The 16,977-nt window shown below is 46.3% G+C and overlaps 2 protein-coding genes and 1 long non-coding RNA gene across 5 annotated transcripts; 1 reads left to right on the top strand and 2 right to left on the bottom strand.

Moving 5' to 3' along the window:
* Nucleotides 1-763: 763 nt before the first annotated feature.
* Nucleotides 764-9,984, bottom strand: LOC136539428 (uncharacterized). Of its 2 annotated transcripts, XR_010779658.1 has the most exons (6): nucleotides 9,847-9,984; nucleotides 3,649-4,733; nucleotides 3,363-3,571; nucleotides 2,970-3,264; nucleotides 2,684-2,767; nucleotides 764-2,607 (listed from the first exon to the last, which is right to left on the bottom strand). It is a non-coding gene; the product is annotated as an uncharacterized lncRNA (long non-coding RNA). The 2 variants fall into 2 exon arrangements; XR_010779656.1 differs by having other exon boundaries at nucleotides 2,684-3,264.
* On the top strand, nucleotides 8,758-11,646 carry LOC136539418 (probable inactive shikimate kinase like 2, chloroplastic). The gene is made up of 8 exons (XM_066531374.1): nucleotides 8,758-9,204; nucleotides 9,865-10,055; nucleotides 10,127-10,321; nucleotides 10,492-10,553; nucleotides 10,694-10,760; nucleotides 10,847-10,965; nucleotides 11,066-11,242; nucleotides 11,408-11,646. The coding sequence occupies exons 1-8, from the start codon at nucleotides 8,959-8,961 to the stop codon at nucleotides 11,509-11,511; spliced, it is 1,161 nt and encodes a 386-aa protein (XP_066387471.1). The 5' UTR covers nucleotides 8,758-8,958; the 3' UTR covers nucleotides 11,512-11,646.
* Nucleotides 11,647-11,748: 102 nt separating this feature from the next.
* Nucleotides 11,749-16,392, bottom strand: LOC136539401 (inactive poly [ADP-ribose] polymerase RCD1-like). Of its 2 annotated transcripts, none has more exons than XM_066531359.1 (7): nucleotides 16,111-16,392; nucleotides 13,846-15,137; nucleotides 13,278-13,519; nucleotides 13,095-13,180; nucleotides 12,601-12,783; nucleotides 12,409-12,504; nucleotides 11,749-12,143 (listed from the first exon to the last, which is right to left on the bottom strand). In XM_066531359.1, exons 2-7 carry the CDS (start codon nucleotides 14,958-14,960, stop codon nucleotides 12,015-12,017), a joined length of 1,851 nt encoding a protein of 616 aa, XP_066387456.1. In that variant the 5' UTR covers nucleotides 14,961-15,137; nucleotides 16,111-16,392; the 3' UTR covers nucleotides 11,749-12,014. The 2 variants fall into 2 exon arrangements, with proteins under 2 accessions (XP_066387456.1, XP_066387463.1); XM_066531366.1 differs by lacking the exon at nucleotides 11,749-12,143 and adding an exon at nucleotides 12,150-12,334.
* Nucleotides 16,393-16,977: the final 585 nt, after the last annotated feature.

Here is a 16,977-nt window from a genome sequence, read left to right as displayed (position 1 = left end):
GTATTTTATACATGAAGGGATTGGTTGCAGCGGGGAACATGCTGTAGAGGTGGCTCGTGCAAGGTATGAGGAGAAGAAGTTAGATGGCCATAGATCATGAGCTGGTCGCACCGTTCAATCACCGATTGTGTTGTGTGATGATGGAGACGAGGATGAGGATGACACTGGCAGACTGAGTGAGCTCATTGCTCTAGTAGAGGCCGGCATACAGGCGCAGGAGGCTGAGGACGACACTAGCAGACTGAGCGAGCTCATCTCTCTAGCAGAGGCGGGCATTCAGGCGCAGGAGGCTGATGATGACACTGGCAGACTGAGTGAGCTCATCGCTCTAGCAGAGGCGGGCTTACAGGCAAAGGAGGATGACGACGCGTTCTTCACTTAGGCCGCAGCGGCCGCAGATGAAGCGGAGGCCGCTTACTACAAGCGACAGGCAGGTTAGAGCAACGTAGTTGAGCCTAGCCACAGCAACAGGGTTGTAGTAGAGGACTGGTACTCGGATGATGAGTTGCTTACTCAGTACGTTTCAGACTGAGGATTTGGAAGTGCATTTGCCCCTATGTCTATTGTCTGCACTTAGTTGTAGTATTAATATGTTGTGTAATGTGGCATAGTATCAAACTTTTCATTATGTGGTTGTTTTCATTATCAATGGTCTTAATATTCCGCTTAATGATACGGACGTATTTCCATTTGAACACGTGCTGCAAAATACAGTTAACGACATACGGCATTATAGAAATCAACACACGAAACACATTAAATGGCATGTGACTACATGTACCGAACCTGGGTACAGAGTTTTCTTTGACTAAACCTAACATGCCTTAGGTAATTAAACCATGTCTTCGGTAATTAAACCTAACATGCCTTAGGTAATTAAACCTGGGTACATGTGAAAAAGATAAAGTCATCCTAGTAGTGTGGCCACATAGCAAATTATGTTGCACCTTCTCCATAGTAGCCTCCCGTTGTTGTTGTTGGTGGTGGTGGGGGTGACGGGGGAGGCCCCTTTTTCTTGTGGTTAGGGCAGGTGCAATATGGATCATTGCAGAGTGTCTCCTATGAATCGGTACCATTGTTGTTGTCGTCCTGTTCATCGTCCTTGTAACCGCTGCTAACTTCCCTTTCTAGATCGAAGATACGGTCTTGTAGATAGTAGATATACTCCACATACGGATAAATAGGTCGAGGATCGACCCACCTACTGAACCCACAGTTTTCATCGGCCAAGGAAGACTACAAAAAGTATGTCGTGTAAGTGATATACAAGACAAACATATTGAAGAAACAAATAGTAATAGCAATTACCCATGCTCGTGGGCATTTGAAGAAACGACGACCTCCATCTATTCCCTCAGTGAACATCTACACTAGGCAGTCCTCACCATGCATGCATTTTGGCCACTCTTCTTTCCTTTCATCGTATCCTCTTAGTGGTGCCTCTTTGGTGAAATCACTTTTGCTCTCAACTGGGAACCTCTCATAAAGAGCTTCCTCAAAGAAATCAGGACCAAGAGGACCCTCCCACCCCCAGGTAGTTTTCTTCCCCTTTCCTCTCCCTCTGGACGACCCTCTAGACATTGGTACTACAACGAAAGCAAATGCTAAGGAGTGTTCTTCTTCCTTGTTGTTTGTGTGAATGAGAGGGAGTGAGTGGTTATTTATAGGTTGAGAGGAGGAATGGAGGCCTGTCAATGTGCCATGTCAGCGATCCGTGTGCCTCTTCACCTCAGCCCTTGGATCAAACAGTCATAAGATGGATGGTGGAGATAGAGTTTAGTTGTGCTTCCTTGCATGTTGTCCGTGTATCTGAAAAGTCTATATCAGTGATGTGATAATTCGATGATGTCCGTGTATCTGAAAAGTCTATGTTTATTATCTGAAAAGCATAGATTCATTCACTGTTGCTTGGTAATCCTAGATTCTTCTACACAGTGTATGTACAAATATTCCTAGATTATACACGTAATAAATTTATAGTTAATCTATGTACTACATTTGTGCCTTTGTACAAGTGTAGTATGATTAAAGGTTCACGCAAAAATTCGCAAGATACTGTCTTGTATTAGGAGCATCCACAGTTACAAACAGAGACATCAATATATATTCTAAACATTTAATCATCCAACAAGCATAATGCAACCACAACGAATATCACAACCAACATAATATGTCATGCAAAGTCCAAATAGTCCACAATGTCCATACAGTCCCGAATAGTTAAAGAAAAGTAAATACAAAATTCACAATAGTTCATAGTAACACCTACCATGTCCCTCACTGTCTCCTACTCTTGCCCCTACCCTTGTGACCCAGAGCACTGGTGCCTGGAGTGTAAGGGTCACGCGGACGGCATCGCCTAGTGCCTAGAGGCGGTGTAGGATGAGTCGATGGAGCGTCATGGAGCTGAGAGGGCCCAAGCTCATCATGCCTCTTGTCCATGTCATCGTCGTCGACGGCCTCCTCGTCCTCGTCCCTATCCCCTGTAGCTTCTTGACTAGAGGAACCCAAGGCTCATCTTCCTGCGGAAGGATCATACACGTCATGCGTCGTGTTTGTTCTGCAACCACAACGACCAGCCGCACGGTGTAGACGACGTGATAGCCTCTGTTGTACAAAACTATGTTAACTGAAATAATATAACATATTAATGATTTGTTTGAAAGAATATTTTTAATCTTACATCTAGGAAGCTAAGTATGTAGTCATCATTGACTCTCGGCCGAACGTGCTCGATCTCTTCAACTGAGCTTCTCAGTGTATTGCCCTGCAACAAAGTTTTCAATAATAAGACTTCTGAACAGATAGCATTTAGTTTTGTTTTCTTTTGTACAAGAATGTAACTTATTATAAGGGTTATACGGCTCGAAGGTTGCAATAACTACAATAGATAACTCCTAATGTCGGTCCAAGAACGCCTAATGTATTGTTATGTAACTCAACGTAACAAAATAAGGCGATTGGCTTACCACTCTGTCCAAGATCGGTCCTACCTCCACCTACCTTCCTGCACGAGTGGACCGGTCGTACGTCGTGTCTTCATCGTCGGAGGACTCGATGTCGGCGTAGTCAGTTTCGGTCCACTGTAGCCTGAGCCTGCACCTTGTCAAACGCTGGTACCAAGCTTGGTACCGCCTGAACTCATGGTTCATGTGCGGCTCGTTGTTGTCGTCCAGGTTGTCGTGCATCTCCTCCCATTCCTCAATGTAGGACTGGTGGTGCCTCTCCCAGTCAAAAATCTTCTTGTTCCTCTGACGATCCAACCTGCACGTATGTCATCGTTACATTAATCCACGTACGTGGCACCATATTATAAGAAATGGACCATCATCATGAGACATTTGAAATATCAAAACACTTACTTGTGTAAGTCAACGCCAGTCGAGAACAGAGGCATAGGCCAAAGCTGTCTCACTCAAAATTGGCGTGCAACCCTATCTGGCAGGTGGTACTCGACAGCATAGAAGCAGATTAGAGGGCACCTCATCCTATAGAAGTAGTCGTTGGCCCCACAGACGTTGCTCAGCTGAAAAGGAAGTGCGTCCTCTCCACCATACGGCTCCCACTCCACCTGCAACATGTCCAAATAAGATGTTAGATGGTATACTAATCCTTTTAAAAGTAGCATAGAAAATAAAATTTACTTACACTAGACGCCGTCAGTGAATCTAGCTTGTTCGTGTACTCAATGTACACTTGGTCTATCCTCGTGTGCGAAACCCTAACCTGGTCCCAAAGGTACGCCCACGTCGGCTGGCGACTTGGAGGCTGACCTTGGAACCACTCACAACAAGCCAGTACCTCTGGACGACCAACTGGAAAATGAGCCCACATCCACAGCTGTAACAGGTACACGCATCCACCAAGTGACGGGTTCGCCGTAGACCGACGACACCCCTCGCACAGCTATCGGTATAGAAAACACAAGACTGCAGAGCCCCAGCTATACTGACCCGCCTGGTCCTAGTCACTGAGGCAGTGGATCCACATCCAAGATGCATTGTCACACGTCGCGTCGGGAAAGAGAACGCAAGCAAAAAGGTGTAGGATCCACGCCCGGTAGTAGTACCCAACCGTCTCCTCATCTGTCTCCTCGGGGCACTGTGCGAACTCTGTACGTAGCCATGAGATGGGAACTCTAGAAGTGCGAGCCCCTTGCTCGCCAAGGTCACGCCCAAGGAAGGCCTCCACTCATGCTCTCCAGCCCTCTGACCTGCACTGCCCGGTGACTGGGTTCCCATGAATCCTTAGGCCTAGCATCTTGTGACAGTCCTGAAGCGAGACTGTCATCTCCCCGAAAGGTAGGTGGAAGCTATGAGTCTCCGACCGCCACCTATATTTAAGACCAAGCAAGATTACTTGTCAAAAAGTCAATTGCATGAACAAATGGCCATGAATGGAGGCAATGATTCACTTTAATACCTATCTACCAACACAGTTATCGCCGCTGAGTTGAACTTGGGCAACCCACGACGAACCTAAAAGGAGATGACATCCAGGCTAGCTCTTTGCAGGAAAGGAGTGTACCTATCGTGGTACCGAATGTCCAAGAACCCACTATGGGTCCTAGAACGAAGGTGCGGAAGGTCCTGCATCGAATATAACATAGTCACATGTTACTTCACGAACACATGTACGAATAAAACTTATAGATTATTACCTGCCCCAGCGCAACGAGACGTCCTCAGTGGGTCTCCTCGTACGTCGGGTCGAGCAGGTGGAATTGCTCCATCCTACAAAAAAAGTGAATGAATTAGAATTGCAATGCACAATGAAACATGAACTTATAAATGTATAAGTAATTGACACAAATACAAGCATAAATTGAGACATACATAATTAAATATATGATAAGACAAATATAAAATAATACTATAAACCAATAGTCCTACCTCACTAATCTGCCAATGGCAACTTCGTGAGTTGTGGTCAAGTCTACCGCACTTGCCGCACTCGTACTGCTCGGGATCAGTAACAAATGGAGTTCCTCTCCCACGCCTAGTTCTTCCAGGTATCTGATCCATAACCATCCTATGCCTCGTCCTCTGCCTTGATCCACGCCTGTTCCAACGGTAAGCTAGATCCACAATGTAGTTTGGCCCATCATATGGAGGCCACTCTCTAGGGTCCCAGAAAGGCACGAAGCGGGGGCTCCATGTGTTCACAAGCATGTTGACACTGAACTCGTGAGGTATCCTCCTCTCGATATTGTAGTTGCGATGCCTAGCTGCTGCCACCAAATGCGAACATACAAAGTGGTATTGCCTTGGTTTACCACAAGTGCACTTGAAATCTTAGAGGACAACCACATGTATCCTCGACTCTCAGACCTCGCCGTCGGACGTTGTACCGCCCCTATGCTCAACCTGATAAGTCCCTGTGGCATGGTCAAAGCATGCAACCTCATGTGTGCTAGCCCTTTCTCTTGCCTTCTCTAGGTGTGCCTTTGGTTTCGGAGCCCATATCTCTCCATCACTCCTCAACTGCAATGCATGGGCGTGTCTATCGTTGAACCAGGCAACAAGCTTATAGAAGGTGAATTGAACAATTGTATTCACGTGCATACCACGTATCCCCAATAGCAACTTATTGAATGACTCTACCATGTTGCTGCACTGAAACTCATACCTCCAGCCACCGTCGTCATGAGCTCTCATCCATTTCTCCAAATCCCTCATCAAACCTATGAGCCATTGTCTACCTTCTGCATTTGATGTGGTTCTGACCTGCTCCAACTTTTCCCTAAAGTACTTGTCCTCAAGCTGTCGAGCAGCCTCCTGGAACAAATCAAAGTTTTTCTTGACACCGTCCTTCCGTAGTAGATTCTCGGCAAGGTGTCGAGTACACCAACGATGGTGCAAAGGTGCATACCCCTCTAACTGCTCTCGCATGACATTAAGTATGCCCTGATGCCTATCAGATATGACGCCAACCTCCCTGCTAGGGGCAACAACGTGTATCCGAACTAGTCTCAAGAACCATCCCCAACTGTCATTGTTCTCCTTCTCAACCAAAGCAAATGCCAAAGGAACCAACTTGTTGTTCGCGTCATAGGATATGGCTATAAGAAGTGTGCCCTGGTATTTGCCAATCAAGAACGTACCATCAATGGAGAAGACGAGACGACAGTGCCTAAAGGCCTCGACACACTGAGGAAAGCACCAGAAGGCACGGAAAAATATCTGTCTCCCATCCTTCTATGCAATAGGTTTTGGGATGTACTCATAGTGCATGCCTGGATTCACCGCTTTGGTTGCATTGAAAAGAACTGGCAGCTGCTCATACCCATCCTCCTAGTCCCTATATATCATCTTCCACGCTCGCTGCTTAGCCTTCTATGCTTTACCATAAGTTATCACATATCCTCCATACAACGCCTTAACGGTCCTGATAATTGTGTTGGGTTCTCCCTGCAAAATTCCCATCAACCGCTTGGCAATGAGGGTAGATGTCAACTGCTGATGCCTCAGTGTCAGCTCATGGTCAGCACAATTGTGTGGCCCAACAATTTTTGTGATCTTTCATTTTCCGGTCACCTGTTGCTTCCTTGCACAAACCCTCCATGGGCAGCGTTCCTTGTCACACATAACTGTGTAACGATGCTCCACATATGAATGCAATACCCTGTAAGGCCTCTTTCGTATCACTGCAAAAGCCTGCAACCACCTCTTCAAAGCAGAGAGGTCATTGAACACCCTCTCCTCCTCAATTACCATGTTAGGACCGACCTCAGGAGCTTCTAGGAGCTCATCATCACGTCCTTCTGCAAACGTCAGATTGGAATGAGCAAGATCACTAAACTCATGAGCTCTAGGATCACGACGGTCGGGAAAGATACGCCTCATCATCTCAACATCACTCTCCGTCAGCTCTTCAACAGGACGATCATCATCAGAATCAAGAGCCCTAGCCATCTCATATGGCTCCGAATCATTCATAATTTCAACATTATTAGAGCCACGAAATCCATATCCAAAGTGCACTTGCGCAACAACATGGGGCACATCCATATTCTCAGGAATGTCTCCTGCAACGTCATTACAGAAATGAGGAAAGAATAAAAGAAATAGATGTAAGGAATGGGATAAGCTCCCAAAAACCATGCGGTTAAGACACTTACTCGGATGATTCTGTGTCAAAGGGATCTCATAAGGAGGATCTGCCATGAAAACATGAGTATGACAACCATCTCCAAATAACGCATTGGGGGCAGATTAAGCATCAGGAACCGTAGGCGCAATCTGCACATGTAGGTAAGGTTCCAGAACGGGAGGGTCGATGTGTGCCGGATGATCCATTGCTGGGGTAAACCCATGAGGGATTGGATCAACTAACACCCGACGAACAACCACGTCCAAACATTGCAGCTGGCTCTTCATAGCCAATCTCACATAGTTGTCCCACTGATCCGCACAACTAATTGAGATCATTCGCCTGAAGATGTTTAGAGGACAACCTAGGTGCAGTACACCATCAACTGCAATGTCATCATCTCCAAAGCAATGCAGCTCCTCCCGAGCCCTTGCAACCATATCACTAAATGAAGGCCTATCATTGAATAGCACAGGCACGCTTTGCATGTCAAGAAACTCAACATATCCATAACGATCGCTTTCAACCGTGACTCCATGATATATGGTCACTAGGTTGTCCATCTATTTAAAAAACGTAACGAAACACATGTCCTTTAGTCCAAATTAGACGATAAATAGTACCTAACAAGTACTTTCTAACTACAAACTAAGTAATCATGATAATAACTACGTATATATTTATAGTGTACTCACTAAATAGCTAGATCATATGTAGTTAACTATAAATATAACTACATATCTAAGTAGCTATCTAACTATATCTATTTACCAATGTATCTATGTTTCTGTCTATCTACATATATATCTCACTAAATCAACTAACTAAGTCATCACAGTATAACTAGTAAATAACAAACACCAACTAAATAGGTACATTACATATTTATATTTTTACCTTTCCGGGTCGACGGACGATGGGCGTAGGTCAAGGCGAAGATCCGGGCCTGTGGTGGCGCGGCCAACGACAGAGGTGGCGCGCGGCGGTCGCGGGGTGCCCGGCGCTCCGCGTGGTGAGACCGGCTCGACGGGCGCGGGAGGCGGGGCGAGGCGAGGGCGACGGTGGACGTCGGCAAGGCGGGGCGAGGCTGGCGGTGGAGGGGGCAAGGCGGGGCGAGGCCGAGGCCGCCGGTGGAGACAAAGGCGAGGATGGCGGTGGAGGGTGTGGCGGCTCGGCGCTGCAGCCAACCAACGGACAACAGCGCGAGGGCACGGCGGCGCGGTGCGGGCTTGGGCGAGGGAGCGGCGGCGGCGGCGCGGCGCGGCGAGGGCGCGGGCTCGGCCGCCGGAGCAGCAGCGGCGCGGGCAGGCGGAGTAGTAGCGGCGCGGGCAGGCGCGCGCGGCGCGGCGTGGCGCGGTGGCTCGGGCGGGCGCGGCGGTGGAGCGGCGACAGCGCGGGCAGGGGCAGCTAGGGCGAGATGGAGAAGAAGAAATGGGGCGGTAGATATTTAGGGGCTCGGCGCCAAGATCTACGGCGCCGAGCCCCTGGCAGGCCATTTCCCCGTACCCAGGAGCTCGGCGCCAGTGACCGTGGCACCGAGCTCGGCGCCAGTCACTCTGGCGCCGAGCCAAGAGTCAATTTTCAAAATTCTTTCCGCTAAAGGTCTATTTGAGAGAAACTTTCGAAAAAAAGGTCAAATAGTAAAAAATTCGGTCTAACCGTTCCGACCCGCCTGCCAAACCAAGTGACAACAGCCCTCGACAGCGATGAGATTGGGTTTGGACTCGAGGATGTCGCGACAGGAAGACAACTAAGCTTTGGGCCTAAATACAAGGCCCAACCCAACACACGCGCGCACTTTGGCAGGCAGCAGAGGCAGACGCTGGAGCTGTTCACTTCTTCAGGGTTCCACTCCACTGTCCAATAATGAGGATAGGGCCAGCGGCAGCAGCAAACATGGCTGCTTGCTCCTCCGTTCCCTGCTCCTTCCCCACCAAGCCAGACCCTCACCGCCGGGGCCGCAACACCCTCCCAAGCTCTCATCTCCCTCGGCTCCCTGGTACCCAGTTTCGTCGGTTTCGATCACTCTCGGCCGCCGCCGCGCCGTCGGCGAGTCGCCTCCGCCCACGAGCCTCCGTGTCCGCGTCGGCCGCCCCGTCCAAGGACTACGAGGCAAGTACTAGTAGTTTCTTATCGGGGATTGCTTAGCTACCTGGTGCTCATGCCCGTAAGTACTCTGCCTGCAATCTGACGCACCAGATTATGTCACCTCGCTTACTCTCCGTTGCTCATTTAATTCGTCGTGTACCAACACTAGTGTCTGCAAAAGCTTGAGCACCGCTTTCTTCCCATTACCGTTGTTTACTGGAGTAGTTGACTCTGCATAATATTATGTGCTGTCAACGAGTGTTACAACTAATCCAGCTCTTGATAGAATGGTAATGTAGTAATTCCTACGGGTTTAGCTGTCCACGACCGAAACAAAATTACGCATACTGATTGGGCAATCGTGATTACTAGAAGCGATCAAAAGACAACGGGGAATGCTAGTGCAATCATTATCGTTAGCAGCATGGAAGTTAACCATGCTCTCCTATGGTTGATTACTCCGTGTTTCTGAAACAGGTTCAGAGCAAACTCCCATCCCATACTGCTTTACTGTTCCTCTCCATGCGCATATAAGTAAGTTTAAACCACAGGGAAAACAAGTGCCGAATACAATCAAATCAGATAGAAGAATAATGATAATCATATTTGTTGTTTAATTTGCTATGAATAACTTACTACTGTTAATTCATGACAAAAAAAAATCACCTTGTATTGTCTGTATAGTTCACTGATGGAAACGGAGAGGTTGAGCTGAGACTGGACATCCAAAAGCTTGGGATAGAGAGTTCGAGAGATGTTTTTGTTGACGTCAATGATACATCTCTACTGATCAGAGCCAAGTCTGATGGGACACTGAGGACTTTGATGAATGTCCAAACACTGTTTGATAGGATTAAGTCTTCCGAGACCATATGGTATGCATCGATCATCTAGTATCGCACTCTTACTTGCGAGGACGTATTTATTTGCTCACTCTACGTCACAGGTTCATCGATGAGGACCAATTGGTGGTGAATATGAAGAAAGTAGAGCAAGAGTTGAAATGGCCTGATATAGATGAATCCTGGGAATCCCTTACATCTGGGATCACCCAGTTATTGACAGGGATCAGTGTCCACATTGTTGGTGATTCCACAGACATTAATGAGGCAGTTGCTAAAGAGATAGCTGAGGGCATTGGGTGAGTGCTTCTTATTCCTTTCTTTCATTCGATTGCTTTCCAGTTAGATACCATGCTGTGCAGATTGCATTCTAGGCTGAATATTTTCAGAACATGCAAAGTATGAATTGGCAAACTTTATGTCGGATAATCTACTCATGAATCTGTCTCCATATTTCATGGCGTTGCAGGTACCTTCCGGTTTGCACAAGTGAGCTGTTAGAGAGCGCCACTCAAAAATCGATTGATACATGTATGATTTTCTGCCTAATGGCATTTTATTGATAACATGATGTGATATCTGGGCTATCATATTTGACTAAAATCCAGCATTGATCTAGTCATATACGGTCAACATTATTGTCACTGAATAACACGACGCTGCACTTGTAGGGGTGGCTTCCGAAGGAGTGGACACGGTAGCTGAAGCAGAATCAGTTGTCTTGGAAAGCCTTAGCAGGTTGGTTTTTTTTTTCACCCGAGCCTGCTTTCTGTAGCCATAGCCCATAGCTGCTGATTCTGATACAAGATATGTATCCGTTGCAGCCATGTCCGCACTGTAGTTGCAACTCTGGGGGGCAAGCAAGGAGCAGCCAGCAGATTCGACCGATGGCAGTACCTTCATTCTGGGTTCACGGTTTGGCTATCGGTGTCCAACGCAAGTGGTAAGAGACTCTCAAACCATTTCCTCACATTGGTCTGGAGATTTCACCGCATTACCTTACCTTGAGAGGCTGTTCGTGTATGGTGTTATCCAACAAACAGACGAAGCTGCTGCGAGAGAAGAAGCCCGAAAAAGCGTGAGCAGTGGAAGCGTTTCTTACGCGAAGGCGGACGTGGTGGTGAAGCTTGGCGGGTGGGACCCGGAGTACACGCGAGCTGTTGCGCAGGGCTGCCTCGTCGCCCTCAAGCAGCTAACCTTAGCAGACAAGAAGCTGGCAGGTATGTATGCATAATGCATTCACCAGATGATCGCTGGGCTGCGAAAGATCAGCAGTTACCTTCCACGAGCATGAGCTTGCTAATAACATCAAGATGCAGGCCCACATTGTGCAGTACTGATGTCATGCTTGTTTGTGTTGTGTTATTTGATGGGGGAACGAACAGGGAAGAAGAGCCTCTACATCAGGCTAGGTTGCAGAGGCGATTGGCCCAACATCGAGCCTCCAGGCTGGGACCCTGAATCCGACGCCCCACCAACCAACATCTGAACCATCCTCTGCCTCCGCGCAGTTGTAATCGAACCGTGCACAATGATAACAAGAATTCTCTGCATCACCGTTTTAGTTAGCCCGGACTCTGTTCTTGGGTGTAATTTAATAAATATAAGAGAGGGACTTGTAATCTGTTGGCTGATGCATAAAATGAACTCGACGGACTAACTCTTGGCGGCTACCACGGGTGCAGAATACACAAACGACAGGCAGCGAGAGACAAACTCAAAAACATAGTATATCATATTATTCTATATATAAATAAGACCAACATTAATTAACAATGCTCAACTCTGCTATCTTAGAAAGGCAAACTGGAAGAGGTAAAAGGAGCCCTTTTCACTGACGAACCATTCCAATGGTTCAAAAAGCTCGTCAGCTGCATGCATAGTTTAATTTGAAATGAAAAAACACCAGATACAATTTCCTCGCCAACATAGACTCCTACGACACAGAAAGAACAAACAGCAGCCGCCATACAAAGACTGACGCAAAAGGCTTCATAGTTGATGCTTCCCACATGGCTTTATGTCAACAAGTCGGCTGGTTCCTCCCTTCTGCATTCCTCTCCTCGCCACCATCTTCGCTGCTGATGCGTCCAGTGCCTCACGCCTCTCCACTGGAGGTAACTGCAGCCAAAAAGACACAAAAACAAAAGGATTTCCTCAGAAAACAGTTGAAAAAAACAGGTTATCAAACCACTGCTGTTCTGATGCTCTTGAAAAGTAGCTTGTTCACAGCAAAAGACAGCCTTCAGAAGTTTGGTGCGTGGCGGACTGGCGGTCCATCCCGGAACCCCACCAGCTGACACACCTTACGGCTAAAAGGATTTCAGGCTTTCAGAAAGAATCCAAGAGAACTGTATCAGCAAGGTACAAGTAGAACAATTCACACCTTATCTTGGAGACGCATTATCGTCGATATTAGCACTCTATCACCAACTACATGCCTCAGCTTCTTTACAAGTTCACCTCGGCTTATTTTCTTGATCTGGCAAATAAACAATCATACAAATACAAGTGATTTTGGATACAACAGAAGGGAAGGTGACTTCAGTCAAAGGAGAGAGAAAAAAATGTATCAGACCTTAAACTCTTCATAGCAACTAATAACCATGTCCATATTCTCAGGAGACACTTTAGTAGAGATCGCTGCAAACAACATGGAGAAAGGCATCCAAGGTGAGCTTGGAGCCTTTTCCATCGAATCTCCTAGCATGGGGGCTGCACATCCACCTCCCAATGCTGGAGGTGCCTCCAGGTTCATCTCCTGTTTTATGTATATAAAAGGAAGTTGTTAAGTGGTGCTTTAACCAACTCCAACATGACTAAAATAGCATGGTTTCACAGGGAAACTTATCATATTTGGAGGTTTCTATCATAGATAACGAATATAATCAGCTCCAAGTTATAATCTCAATAACGCAATCACAAGTCAATTATTGAGTCAAATCACAAAATCTGAATTACTGCACTCTTGCTGCTCCAACAGTGGAACTCGTCTGTATATCAAGTTAGCAACAGGAGTTGACTCTAGTGTTACAGTACTATCTTGTTAATACTCCATGTAAAGCATCTTACCTCTGAAATACAGTCGGGTGAACTAGAATTCAACACCAGTGACAGATCAGATGAATTCTGACAGTCTTCTTGCGTAACGAAGGAATCTGACACAGAAAATGCTTACCAGTAAGGCAATTTGGGTTGCCACAGATCAAGAAACAAATAGACTAAACTGAAGACACGGTAGCTGCGATTAGTTACCTTTGGTTTTAGAAGGCAATTTGACGATGACTACAAACTCAGAATAGATGTGCCTATTCATATTCATATCCCACACAATGTAATGTTGTGGGTTTTTAAGGTCATCTACTCCACTATCAAAATAGTCACTACTAGGTCGGTGCTGACTAGATCCAGGGTGAACTATTTCTACGTTCCCCATTATAACACGGCACAACATCATATGGACAATGCCATTTTCATCAACATCAGAGTATTTCACACTGCAGAAAGTAATACAAATATTGAATTTGGCAACGGTTAGGGAAAGGAAAATGAACTTGGTGAGGAACAAGAATAATAAAATGAAACAATAATTAGTTGCTGTCATCGATCTAAAAGCGTCTGAATAGCATGTCAGTAAAGAGAAAGTAATGAACTCAGGAGTGTGCAAACATCTGAGACATAGATGAAAACATAACGGAACTTGGAAAATGTGAACAGCTAAGAAACATAGATGAGATACGAGAGTTAGGTGCCAGCAACGATTTGGAAAGGGGGAAGGGAAAATCCTGACATAAATGGAACAATTGATATATCAAGAACATACCAGGCATCAGAACGATTTGCTGGTGTAAGGAGGGTGCCCTCTCCATAGGCTGCACACTTAATGGGCGGCCTATGAACTTGTAAAACACCATTCAGCATCATTTCATGCACAGTGCTTTTGGAGCAAGGAAGCCATGCATAACGGACATTTGCGTTTCCACGATGACATCCAGTAACCTGTACTTGCTTTTGGTGAATATGGTAACGGACTTGTTTGTGGTCATCCAATAATGGAGTCCTGAAGATTCCAATAATGTCCTTGGATTCAATAACTGAACCCATCCCCTGCAGCAACAGCTTCTCCACGGCTTCAATAGTGCGCTGAGCACGTGATACCTCACCCGGATTAGCTTGGTGTGGTAGTAGGTTACAGACTGTAGGCAGCAAAGTGCATGGCTCATTTTCTCCAATAGCTTCTCCCATATCACAGTAATTTTTTATGATGGAATTCTTTTCAGCCCTAGCTCTCTTAGGGCTGGAAACATCTTCAGTACTTGAATCAAAGTTTGAGCTTTCTGCAGAACTTTCTGATGTTCCAAGCTGGTTATTCATTTCTCGTGTCCCATTTGGCTCAACACTAATGTACTCAGGATTTCCGTTGCCAAAATCTTTCTTGATAAATAATTTCTGATCTTGCATAAATGATTCCGGGAAGTAGCGCTTTCCATTTTCATCGATCCAAGCAATAGGCCTCTGAAGACCTGTCTTTGTGTCTATGAATGTCATATGGGCAAAATCCAGCAAAAATAGATGGTTCTGATATCCTGTTTCTGTGACCGTCTTTTTTGCCCTGAAGTCGGCTTGGGCCAATTTGACAATCTTTTCTGGAATGTCTTTCCAGACAGCACCTTTGCGAAGCAAAATACGCTTAGGTGGTGCACTACTCATGAAGTTCTTATAGCTCTGCAAAACCTGCTTGTTGAAGTGGCACACGATCTTTGCCTTGCGGTCTTGATCAACATGAAACCTAACAGCAGAATCATTGACAGGGTGCTGATGCAATTCAGAGGTGCGGAATACGTCAGCATCATATGCAGCGGGGCTCTCCCGCTTTCTCTTGAGACTATTTATGTTCCTTCCACATTTACCCAATGCCTTTCCGTTCATCGTAGCCATTATTGCTAGCAGAAATGAACACGAACCAGAGACTAATTCTTCCAACCAAGCTAAACCCGAACAAGTCTACTATTTACACTAATCTAGTAGAGAAGCTTCTGAAGACGCTCAACCTCATAACGGATGGGCATAAAACGAAAAAGAGTCGGATAAGAAACAAGAAACGACAGAATGATCCTGCAAAGGGAAAATCGACAGAAATCAGTAAGATATATTGTTGCTGCATTTTAAATATATACAACAGAACAATATTGGATTACAGCAGGACACTCAGAAAAGGATTAACTATGGTATCGATTTTGCCGTGAGAACCTAGAGAAACCAATCTTAATGCTGTCACCAGCTGTCATATTAAATTATTAAGCATGGCCAAACAGATTATAAAAGTGCACATTTCTTTTGTCGTGGCGCAATAATGTCTTTCCATGCAAAATAAGTCAACCAATTGCCAACGATGCCTAGGTTGTGCTGCAAGCATATAGACAGGCAGAGAAGCTTTTACTTCATATTTGGTATTATTAGTCATGACGGTCTGCGGCTGGAGAGGGAACATGATACTTGTACTAACATACAGATAACATGGTTATGAAATAATCTATTGAGTGATGAATTGAAACACCAACTATTCTCTTCCATGCACAAATTAGTAGTTAATCATGAATTTAACTGAACATGGAGCAAGAAAACTTGTACTATCTTAGACCATATCCCTCGCATATCACATGGCAGTGCAGTAAACGACTCAAGTAAACATCAGAATAAGGTGCATAGGGTAAAATTCAGCGGAATTCTGACAAAATCCACTCACTTTCCCCATGGAAAGTGTTCCACACGTATCACACGCAAGGATTTCAGATACTCTAACAAGTAATCATAATCAAACAGAACTGCAGTCGGAGGAATAAAAAATTGTAATTTTGAAAAGTCAACAATACATATAAGAATCAACTTGGTGATCTCAAATCTGCTTTAGCCCCAACAATTCACATCTTCATAGCACATATAATTGACATCCAACATATCCAACATGAGAGGACTACAGAAACGAAAAAAAAGTTTCCAGATCGAAAATACACATATATACAAGGTGGATCCTCTTCGCCGAGCAATCAGTCAGAAAAAAACAGATCCGTCGATCGACGATGCTTACCTAGGGTTAGTAGTGCGAGCGTTAGCAGGGGCGACGGCGGACGAAGAAGAATTTAATTGCTTCATCTCTCTATATCCGATCCCTTTTGCTCCCCCTAGGAGTCCCCTACCGACCCCACTTTATCCCCGGGCGATGGCCGGAGGTGGGGGTTCTCGCCGGAGCTTCTTCTTTCTGCTTCTGCTGCTTCCCTCGCCGGCGATATTGGATTGGTTAGAGGTGGGTGCAGCACAGATCGACCGACGACGGCGGCGGCGCAGGAAGGTGGGAGGAAGACGGGGGGGGGGGGGGGGGGGGGGGGGGGGGGGGGGGGGGGCGGGGGGGGGTATGCGGCGGTAGAAGAATTATTGGACACGGAGCGGAAGAGATGAGGGCGAGGTCCACGCACGCGCCACGGCTTTGGCGTGACCCCACTTGGGTTATTATTATTCCGGTCTATCCCCACCCACCGCCCTACGTCCTCAATCCCTCACCGACGCATGGGCTCGGACCCACCTGGGCGCGGGTACGCTTGGCGCTAAACTTGGATGTCAAGCTGCCCTCCCCTTTCCTTGCGCCGTAAGCAAAATGCCAGACGCCGTGATGCCGACGTGCCTGCATCGGACGGTTCACACATCCGGTCAACGGTCTCTGTCCCCACACCAGCCGCATCACGACCGTCCAGACATTTCAGATTTTTATTTTTGTTAAATTATTATAAATTCTACTAGTTTGCGTGCGTTAGAGCAAGGCTAATAATACAACCGGCTTGCTGGGTGTAAGGTTCCTTGCAGCCTTCTCTCAGCCCACTCATATAGTAGTTGGCTCTTTACAGTTAACACATGGCCCACTTGTCTCTCTCACAGACTTTCTTGGTTCTTGTGCTCAAGC

Source organism: Miscanthus floridulus, chromosome 1, assembly GCF_019320115.1.
Source record: "Miscanthus floridulus cultivar M001 chromosome 1, ASM1932011v1, whole genome shotgun sequence".
NCBI classification, from domain to species: Eukaryota; Viridiplantae; Streptophyta; class Magnoliopsida; order Poales; family Poaceae; genus Miscanthus; species Miscanthus floridulus.
Note: the sequence above shows the minus strand (reverse complement) of the source record. Positions and strands in the feature narration are given on the sequence as shown.